The sequence below is a fragment of the Melospiza melodia genome, chromosome 14, assembly GCF_035770615.1.
Source record: "Melospiza melodia melodia isolate bMelMel2 chromosome 14, bMelMel2.pri, whole genome shotgun sequence".
Classification (NCBI taxonomy): Eukaryota; Metazoa; Chordata; class Aves; order Passeriformes; family Passerellidae; genus Melospiza; species Melospiza melodia.
Genome location: NC_086207.1, coordinates 2,626,198 through 2,637,072, shown reverse-complemented (window position 1 = coordinate 2,637,072; position 10,875 = coordinate 2,626,198). Strand labels below are relative to the sequence as shown.

The following is a 10,875-nucleotide window of genomic DNA, read 5'->3' as shown; positions in this document are numbered from 1 at the left end:
GGAAATAGGTGCCTGCGGAGCTTCTTGTGGGGATGGAAAGGTAAAAGAGTGAGGATGGACCATACAAGTGTCCTGCAGGATCATCATGGAGCGTCTTTGCTGCTCCTTCAGGCAGCACAGGAGTGTGAGAAGAGCAGGCCTCTGTGACACAGGACAGGGCAGGGACTCAGAGTCCACACATGTGGAGTTTTTCTTTCTCCAGAGCTATTTAATGTAGGTGAAACAAGGTTGAACCCCAGTGGTTTTCACTGGGTGGGATGGGTGAAGCACTAGTCTGTAGGGGGGCATGCTGCCCAACACCCTGCTCCTCTGAGGCTGCTCTCCAGGCTCCCACTGTCTGAGCCCAAAGCTAATTTCCATGCTACATGTTAATTTTCCCCAAGTCAAGAACCCCTCTCTTTCAGCAGTTTTGACATTTGCTGCCTTTCTTTGAATTTCTCTGTGTTGGGAGGGCAGGTGAGTGGGAGATCCCAATTTACTTTCTCTGCAGTCTAGACTATTCATTACTTTTCTGTCTCTAAATGAAGCAGGCACAGTCCTTTCAATACCTACATAAAGCATTCCCTCACCAGGCCTCTAAGTATTTTCATTGTCAGCCTCTGAACACTTATTATTTCCACTATATCCCCTTTTGAGATCAGGTATCCAGAGAGAAGCTCGGTGTGTTAGCCAGGGTCTCCTGCGGATCTATGTTGTGAGCAGACAGGAATTAGGGAATATTTTACATCCCTCTCTTTAACCATCCTCATATTTTGTTTTACTCTCACAACAGCAAAGACGGAAAAAAAAAAAAAACCCCAGAGTGGCTGTTATTGCACTCATTTTGTGAGTATAAATGATTACAATTAACGTGGAACCCGACAGAGTGCAGGCACAGCTCGAATTATTCTTTGCCATGCCTTGCCTTGCAGTTATCAGGGGTGAATTTTATCTGCCATTGTGCTGCCCATTCACCTAGCTTTGTGTGGTCTGACAATATCTCAACCCAAGGTGGTATATGGTTGCAGGCACTGCCGCTCTCGTTATTTACAATGGCTAATTAAGATCCTGCTACAACCTTCATCCCACCCTTAATTCTTATGAAGCAGCCAACAAAAGGTTTTGATTTCCTTTTTGGCTGGAAGACCTTTTGGCTTCTGCAAAAAGGGGATTAAGAATGAAAGCACATAAAGGTATGTGCACAATCACAAAGTCATAACAGCTCTCCCAGTGCAGTCTCCCAGGAATGAAACGCAGCATTAGCAAGAAGGGCTAATTGGGACCGGTTTAAAGAGTGCACATTGTGTAGCTCAGTCCGGTAACACTTTTGATCAGGCAGACAACACAGCCACAAATTGCTTTCTTCCCCCTCCAAAATATCTGACCCTGCAGGAAACGGTGTTTTACCTTTCCCAAGGAATCCAGACAGGCAGGCAGGCAGACGGATGGTGCACATGGAGCTGTGTGATCACCCAGCTGCTCTGCAGGGCACAGCCTGCACAAGCCCAGCTCTCTGCCAGCTCTGGGCAGATGCAGGGTCCCTATCCCTCGCCCTCAGGGTCCCCAGAGGCCGGTGCTGGCTCTGATGGTGATTGCCACTGTCACTGTCATGGCAGCTTTAAGATCAGATGGAATCATACACAGGCAACTCCCCCAGACTTTCGCTCTTGAGAGTGCTTCAGGCACTGCCATCAGAGGTGGGTTTCCAAGCAATTGCTCTCCATCTCCTCTTTGCCTTCCAGACGAGTTGGGTCTCAGATCCCTGGTTTCAGGTTGCTTCTAGAGAGCCTCCCCATTGCACACCTTGCTTCAGAGCCTCCTCACTGCCCACCATGCCCCATGGGGATCAGCCCTCCCCACTGTCCTGTCCCCCTGTGGGCAGGCACCCCATGCAGGCTCTCCTGTGGTGCTGTGATCCCCAGAGCATGTCCCCAGCCCAAAGGCCTTTCCTCTCTGTCCCTGCATCCCCAAGCCAGCTCTGCAAGTCAAGCCCGGGAATCTGGTTCGTTAGCTCTTGGCAATGCCACCCCCCAAATGTCATGGCATGCAGGCATCTATGAAAACCAGAGGCCTGGGACATGTGTTTTTATTTGTTTGCATGTGCCAACATTTCCAATGGCTCAGAAATGTGTGCCTGTGAAAGCTGCATGTGTGTTATTCATTTAGGATTATTTTCAGTCCTCATAATAGGAGGCTCATTTTATCCTTTTGAAAGCTCTCGAGCAGAGATGATCACAGCCCGAAAGCCTGCCATGGCTGTGAACAACATCTAAGCTCCACATAGCTGTCTCTCCTTGGAAAACGGTCCCACCAAGGAGTGGAAAGGTTTTCACTTTGTGCTCGTGTCAGATACACACATAAAGAGCAGCTCATTTCTCTAGACTCCTTTGTAAACCCCAGCCAAGATTTTTACATTCTGATTCATGCAAATCCGATCATCTGATCAAAGTAACGTGCTACCTCCCAGGAACTCAGGCCCTGCTGGCTGGGCCATGGCCCATCCCTCACACACCAATGCCTTCCCTCTGCTTCCTGGCCGCTCCCTCTGGCCTCACACACAAATCCCTCTGGCCAGCAGGAGCTCCAGGTGTGTGCCATGGTCACCTTCCAGCTGGCCATGGTGGGCTCTGCTCCTGTCCAGCTCCAAACTGGCCACCACAGGGGCTGCTGACTCTGCACAGACTCACAAGACACTGGGACAGCCTTTCCCCGCACCCTCACTGCTCCACCCATGCCAGAGTTTCTGGTGGCACCTCTCTCCTGGGGAGTCATAGGGGTGTACCCCAAAATAGGCACGTCTCTGAATCCTCAAGCTGCAAAGTTTTGAGGTGGAATTTTTCAATTACAAATTTCTCCCATGATTGCCATTGCTCATTGCATTCATTTGGGACAAAAGCAGGTTCAGAATTTCCTCTTCAGCAGAAAAAACTGGCCCTTCCAAGACTGGGATTGCACAAGCCACTGCAAACACATTCCAAGGGAGGAAGAAGCCCTCAGCTGGGAAGGGGAACATCATCATCACCTGCAGTGCTTCCCCCAGCTGGGCCACACTGTCCTGCATGCAGGACATCCCTCAGAATACGCCGTAAACCTCAGGATGCCTGCGCTGCTTCACCCGGGAGGAAACTCCCATCAGAGGCTTTGCTGCGGTTACGTCTTCTGTTATTCCTGGCCGCTGCGGTTGTTTTTTTCAAAACAAAGACAGTGTTTTCTATCCTTTAGGCCTGAGCAGACCAATTCATCTCTCTTTAGATGGGTTTGATGTGGCTTGGGAAACTCAACCGGTTGTTTTCCAAGCCCAGCATAACTCAGTTATGCTTCCTGTGGCTCAGCCACGGGTCCTCCAGCCTGGCAGCCACTGGGATGCACAGACAGCTACCCTTTAGTCTTTTCCAAGGCTGGGAATCAGCCCTTGCCCAGGCAGGTGTCAGCCACCTTCATGCTGCACTGGTTGGACTAAACTTTCCACAATTTTCTGAGTAGAAACGAGTCCCACCCACAACAAACAGTCAGGGACTGGTGACTACGAGCCCAGAGCTCACAGCTCGGATTGTCTGTGTCAGTAACCACTAAATTCACAGGTCTTGATGGCCACGGAGCCCCCAGCATGTGCCAGACCTTGCTGAGGGACAGGGACTCTGGAGGATGCTGACAGTGTAGATCTCCTTGAGTTGGCACCTTAACACAGGCACTTAAAATGCCACGGGAGAAAGAAAACAGTGTTCTGAGCTTTGCTCCCATCAGCCAGGATTCAGCCTCTTATAAAAGGGGGGGAGGCAGAAGGAGGGCAGCAGGAATGGGTGGGACAGGGAGAAGGTCTGGGCTCTGCACCCATCCGTGGGCTCCAGAAAAGGTTCCATCCAGGGCCTCAGTGAGTGGAGAGAGGCAGCATTTGCTAAAGCAACAGAAAACTGCCAAAGGACTGAAGGTTCAGTGGGGGGCTCACATCAGTTTCAACTGACAAATAGGCAGGGGAGACTATTTTACTCATCACATAATTGTTTTTTACCTTCTAAACTTCTATTTCTCTTTTTTCCCCCTATGAAATCAAATGTATTTAAAGAAAGTAAATAAATCCTTAATAACAGTGAATTAAATGTCTCTGGTAAACCCAAATCACTCCACTCAGAACTTTGTCTCACTTAAAAAGAAAAAAAGGAAAAGTTTCAGTTTGACCTGGTTTTTCCTCCCTAATTTTTCAGCTCACACTGTTGGAAATAACAGTCTACATAGGTTACATCATTTGTGAGGAATCTCCTCTCATCTGTCTCCAAATGAATAACAACAAACATTCAAAAAATAATTGAAGTTTTATATATATCCCTTGGCCATTCAGGTGGTATGGCTGGCACAAGACATAGGCACTTTAAACAGCTGTTGTGAATCTTAAGTATAAACTTCCACCCTTTGGCACAGCACCAGGAAATTCTGCATAGGAATATACCTGCTCTGCCTCACAGCAGACACAGCCCACGGTGTTTAATACCTTGAGAGTGGACAGCAGAGAAAAGCTGTTTTCCCAGGGGACACCCCTGCTTTGTGTGACCCTTTTCCCTCTATTGGATGAGCATGACTGAGCAGTGCTTGAGGGAATGTACAGACCCACACACACAGAGCTCCTCTTCCTGCTGCACCAGCAGATACTTGTGTTGTGTTACAGAGTAATGCAATGGCCTAAAAAAGCCCCACCACCACTACACACACACACCCTATTTCACATACACATTTCACCTATCCCAACGTTATTTCTCAAAGGCAGGCATTGTAACTCTGGGAGCCAAAGTAACCCATGTTTTCTGTTACCCAACCTGTCCCACTAGAGCTGACTCCAATTGCTCAGTCAGATCTTCCTTGGTGGACAAACTCTTCTAAACAACACAAAGACCAACTTCTCCAGCTGGAGTCTAAAATCATGGCTGAACTCCCATTCCAGTGCTTTTGGGAAAATACAGAGACACCAAATTGAGCAGAGAATCAGGGAAAGCGGATGGACATCACCAGGCACATGGTGCAGAACACCACCCCTATGGCTACATGTGTGCCTGTCAAGCCTGGCTTCAAGAGCTGGTCTAGGCTGGTAGTTTGCCTAAGCCAGAGCTAACTTGCACCTTGCCATGTTTCCATAAGCAGGTAAATAAACTGCTGCAAGGACTGAGGTGGTGCAGCAGGCAAGGCTGGGCTGAGCTCAGGCCTCACAGCGCTTTTAGGGTCGCCCCCAAGCTCTGCCCCGCTCCAACACCCACCCACAGACATACAGGGCTGACAGGCATGAGGGCATCCAGCCTGTTCAGATTATGGCTTTAACTCCACAAGCCAGGGACACAGAAATTGGGTCTTCTTGTCGTTTAACTGCTAGGGCAGCACCCCTTCCCAAAACTGCATTATTTTGACCTGACTGCTTCCTTCTCCCCTTGTCCCACCTCACGACATTTATTGGAGGATGGATCAGCCATGCTCCCAGAAGCTGTTATAATTACAGCTGCACAGATATCACACATGTTGATGTGTAAGACATGCAGCTGAAGAGATCAGTTTCTATCACAGGTAAGCCACACCCGGGCAGGTGCAGTAGGGCAAGGCTAAATCTGCAGACATGCTCCTGGAAGAGGCTGCCCAACTGCTTCACATCTGTGAAAAGTTCATCCGAACCGTCTGTGTGACCCAGCACCAGGGGGGTGATCCTGAGCTAAAGACTGCAAGGACAGCACAGGGAAACAAGCACAGGTTTCCCACGCCTGTGCTCCCAAGGGATTGTTGCCAAAAGCCAGCTGCTGGCCCAGAGGGACAGATCAGGCTCTGCTGGGCACTTCAGGTCAGAGCCTGCCATGGCACTTGCAGACACACAACACAACAACTCTGCTGCTAAGCAGGAAAGACCACACCAGCTTTGGGGCTCCAGCTGCAGGGATGTGAACTCAGTCACCCACTGACAGCTCTGTGGCAGGGGGCAGGAAGACCAGGGTAGCTTGGCAGGGGTTGGAAGGCACCTTACACAGGGACCAGGACACTCTTTGTCCTCTTGGCCAGTGGTAAGCCATGGGCAGGGCACAGCACCACCATGGTCGGTTGTGGGGTGGAGGGTTTGCCCTGCCTGGACCAGACACTGGGCCTAGCTGAGTTGTGATCACTGACCCATCACCCTTACAGGGACGGCACGAGAGATCCAGCACCCAGAAGGTCTCATCAAACAGCTCTGGTTTGTGCAACATGCTCAAAAAGCTTGTACCCACAAAGTTTCCCTCCTGGGCTCAGTGGCTCCTGTGCCCGACAAAGCCAGCCTGGCATTAGCAGCCCATTCCTCTCTCTGATCTCAGCTATCAAAGCAGTGTGACTAATCCAGCAGTGTTTCTGAGGCAGTATCTCCAATACATTTGTATTAATGCCAATTAAGCAGAGTACTGGTTACAGTGTGCCTGCTCAGAGCTCCATGCACATTAATGCCATCACAGAGTGTTACATCCCTCGCTCTTGAGGCGAATCCCAGAATAGCAATTAAATCCTCATTAACAATCCTCAATTATAAAGTAAATCAAATGCAAAGCCTCCATGGGAAATCTCAGCTCATATTCAGGGTGACTGAAGATTTTATGAAAGGACAAAATTAGGTTAAACACCACAGACAAGCTACTTCTCTGCTCTGGATATCAAAAAGGGACCTATCCAGCAGGGCTGCTGACAACCACCTCTAACCAGCTCCTGGCCTGATCCCTGAGCACAGCCCAGGCAGGAGAACCATGTGCCCCACGCACAGGGCTGTCCCTCACTGGGCACAGGATGGCTTCCTCCTATTCCTGTTCAGTCTTTGAATGTCTCCAACCCAGAGAACCCTTCTGTCCAACATGAAGGTCCTCTGAAGGGGAATTCTCATCTTTGCCCCTGCTTTTGTTGTTAATAAAGCCTGAAAACAGATGTTCAAATACAAACACTTAATGAGCACCATCAGCCAACAAATGCCTCCAGCATCACCTAATCCAGGTGAGCATCAATCTCCTCACCACACTGCCTTTCCACAGCCTGAGGAACCTGTCCCACTGCTGTCCAGGAAATACTCCTGTAAAGCGATGACATGAGAGGCAGAGGCCCCAGCTGTATGCCAGTTGTATGCCCCTCACTCCCATGTGCCAATTTCCCATTGTGGGACGGGGAGCAGATCCTCCCTGTTTGCTCCCAGCCTCAGTCTGCAAGAGGAGATCCCTTCTGCCCACACTGCTCCAGCCGTTACTGCCCCCACCCCTTTGAATTTCTCCAGTAGCAAACAAACCCTGTTGTTCTAACAGTGAAACCATCGGGGCCATGGCAACATTTCAAGGAGAAGAAAGGCACCCATAAAACCTTTCTCACTCTGGAAATTGACTGGGTGTCTTTTCTTGGAGGTACTAACACAGCAAATCTCCAGTTGCTCCCAATCCTCCACCCCAGCACTCCTCTGAACTTTCCCCAGATCCTTCCCACATGAATCAATCTGGAGACAAAGCTGGCAAAGCCTTCCAGCCCCCACCAACCAATTCCACCCTTGGGTCCCGCTCCTGTGCTTGTCTCCAGGTGCCCCAGGAGAGCAGCTCCCAGCAATGCCCTGGGACAGGGCCTGTTGAGTGACCTCCCATGCTCAGCTGGCGTGAGGCATCACCTGCACAGCTGCCCAGCTCCTCCTGGAGCAGCGTGGAGTGACCCTGCTTAGCACTGCTCATTTTTCTCCAGGCTTGCAAGGTTTGGAGATTGGTTCAGATAAGCATCCTCAAGCTTGCATGCTTATCTGCCCCATCTCCCAAACAGCTTTGATCTGCAGGATTTGGCTGCAGCTCTCAAAGTTATCTTGGGAAAGCTTGTTCTGGGGAGAGTCATTCTCCTGATTAACAAGAAAATCTTTCTTAGTGGCTTTGAGCATTTCCAGCCCTGGCTGTACCCAGGGAATGTAGCCATGTCTGCAGACAGAGAGAAGGAAAAACCAAGCAAGCTTCTCCTTAAAACTCCACGGGGGCTCCCTCAGCATTCCAGCTAAAATCTGAGGTCAGATATTACATCTTGCTTCTTTTTGCCATTTTCTGTTTGTGGGGCACTTTACATCACCCATATCCTGTGCAAAATTCCTGGAAGGAAAGCTGGCTGGACTGACCAAGGAAACAAGTTCCTGGATGAGCTAGGTGAACCATGCAGGACAAGGAAAAGGGATTTATCTGGCTGAGGGCAAGTTTTAAAAGGCACAATTTTGAATTAAACAGCTGAAAGCAAGAGCCCCTCTAAAAGCTCTAATGAAGGAACCACAAGCCACACGTAAGTATGTGTTAATGCAGTCAGATACTCATTTTCCAGTTTACTTTCTGCTTGGCCACAGCTTTAGGAAATATTCCTTGGACTGCAAGGTATCAAATGTGGCACTCTTGAAAAACGCTGGCGTGGATTCCCTCACACTCAGCCCACCACCATCACCCCACTGAGACTGTTCCTCGTGGCAACAACCAGGGAGGAAGAGGAAGATGGTATTAAGGAACAGGAGGAACTACAGAATCAGCAATGAAGTTTATAGTGGGGAAACTGCCCCGAACATTTCCTGCCAGCCTCGCATAAAGGATAAATATGCATTTAAAAAACACTACTCAAGGAGGGGAAAGAAGTGTGAACAGCAAAAATATGTACATATGTTTTAAATAATTTTTTTAATTGTTGAGGCAGTAATACTTGGTTCATGGAACTGCAATATACAGAGAGGTGAAATAAATAGCTTATATATATATAATATATATAATATAGCTGGTTTTAAAATATTCCCTTATCATTGGTGTACTAGGTCATCTTGTAGTCACTTGAATGTAGTTAGCAGCATTCTCCAGAAGTGAGCGGGATGCAGGATCACGGAGCCGTGACTCCCAGTGTCGTCAGGAGGGTGCAGAGGGTCGGCGGGCCCGGCCCCGCAGCCGCCGCCTGGCCGGGCGGGCGGGCGCAGGCAATAAATACATTACTGCAACCGGCACTTGGCGGGGCAGGGTCTCAGTAACTTTGGGAAAGAACTTGGGTTTTCTTTGGTTTTATTTCTTTATTTTTAATAATTTTTTTTTCCCTCTGGGGATATGCTTGAGAAGTTGTCCTTTCCAAAAAAAAGCAAAAGAAGCACCTGTGTGTCATCAACAACAAGAAGTCAATTTAAATAGAGCAGTTAATTTCATTTTTCAAGTCACAATAAATCCCGAACAGCTTTCCCCAGCATTTGCCATCTAGTCTTTTATTAATTTTTTTTATTTTTATTTTTTTAAACACAATGTACAAAAATAGAGCTTCTTCCTTATTTTTAATGTAAAAATATTCCTCTGGTGCAGTTTTTTTTTTTTTTTTTCTTTTTGTGGTTTCTTATTGTGACACTATTTTTGTCTGTTTAGCTGGGGTTGGTGGGTCGTATTCTCTTAGTCCTCTTGGTGACTGTTGTGTACTTGAAAGGTTTCTGTATCTCCATTTGCCCCTTTGGGTATCTCTTCATAAAGTGTACATCTTGCTGATTTTCCCGGGTCTTGGGCCCTTTCCGTGGCCTCCCTTTTTTGGTGAATCCAACATACCAGCCTGAATATTTTGCAGACATCAGTGCCGTGTAGTTGTTTTCTAGGACTTTTTCAATGAAGACACACTCCTTACTGGTGCCATCAGGCTGAAAAAGGAAAAAAAAAAAAAAAAAGAAAGAAAAAATAAATAATCCAAATGCAAGCTCAGTGACCAAAACCCAATTTGGCATAAATAAAATCATCACATCTGGACCTCTTTTTTGGTTCAAACATTCTTAATAAGAGCCATAACAAGCATCAGCTAAAATAGATTTTTTTTTTTAAGCATGAAAGCGTGAGGTCATAATTTCTTTTTTTTAAATGCTCTTATCCAAGGGGAGAAAACTTTTTCAAAGACAACAGTTAAGTTTATCCAGTCCAGTGCCTTCAACTGCAAGCAAAGCAAGACATCCAGCTTTGCTTTCTTCCCTTAGGGAGAGAGGATGAATTGAATTCGTGCCAGGGAAACATCATACTTAGTCAGAAAAAAACCAAACCCCAGAATCTCACATGGCCCAAACAACAGTGTTTCCCCTTCTACCCCTCACTCCTGAAATACCTCATGGGCTTTCACCCCCAACTACTCAAATCCCACTAAAATTATGACAAGCTTCGGTCTAAGCCTCCACAGCAATTTTAAAACTTTCCTCCATGTGATCCCAGGGCACCCCTGGCACATGGACCACACATGGTGCTCCAGGGCTGCTGGAGCCACTGGGGTCCCCAGCACCACTCCAGTGCCTGGGACCCCGGAGAGCCCTGAAGCCAAATTGGGCTCAGCTCAGCCTGGAGATCCTACCAGAGCCAGAACTGGGCTTTGAACATGGCAGAACACGGATCTCTGCATTCAGGATTCTCACCCAGCACAGGCAGCACTGGAGGGAGTGACAGCATCACACAACTGCATCTTCAAGTCCTTGAGCATAAAGGAAATTCTTCTCAACCATAACCTTCTGCCAGAAAACATTTTGCCCTTTAACTGCTGAGTCACTGGTACTGTACTTAGAATGTCACATGATTTGAGTTATGCATCAGAAGATATTCAGGAGTAGATACAGGATAAGTAGATATAAACCATCACACAGGACTTCATTTAAAGCTCAGCAAACTCAAAGGAAGGATTTCCATCATAGCCCAATTCAGCTTCCCGCTGATATCAGATGAGTTTTTTGGAACTGCAGGCCTACATATACTACTATGAAACCCTGCCCACCAAACTAAACACTTTACCCATCATATCCTGGGGGGCAGGGAAGCTGCAGCAGCATGAGCTTAGGGGCCCCTCTAGGCACAAGGCTGGGGTGAGCAGCCAAACCCTGCATGGTCACCATCCTTCCCCCAAGGACAGCTCAGCCTGCCCTTCCAGTCA

General features: G+C 48.1%; 1 protein-coding gene across 1 annotated transcript in view; it reads right to left on the bottom strand.

The window, feature by feature from the left end:
* Positions 1-8,614: 8,614 nt before the first annotated feature.
* FGF18 (fibroblast growth factor 18) overlaps positions 8,615-10,875 on the bottom strand; it is a 65,909-nt gene continuing 63,648 nt past the window's right edge. The window contains exon 5 of the mRNA XM_063168342.1: positions 8,615-9,613. Coding sequence (XP_063024412.1) covers positions 9,347-9,613 — 267 coding nt within the window. The 3' untranslated portion in view covers positions 8,615-9,346. The remainder of the gene's footprint in view (positions 9,614-10,875) is intronic.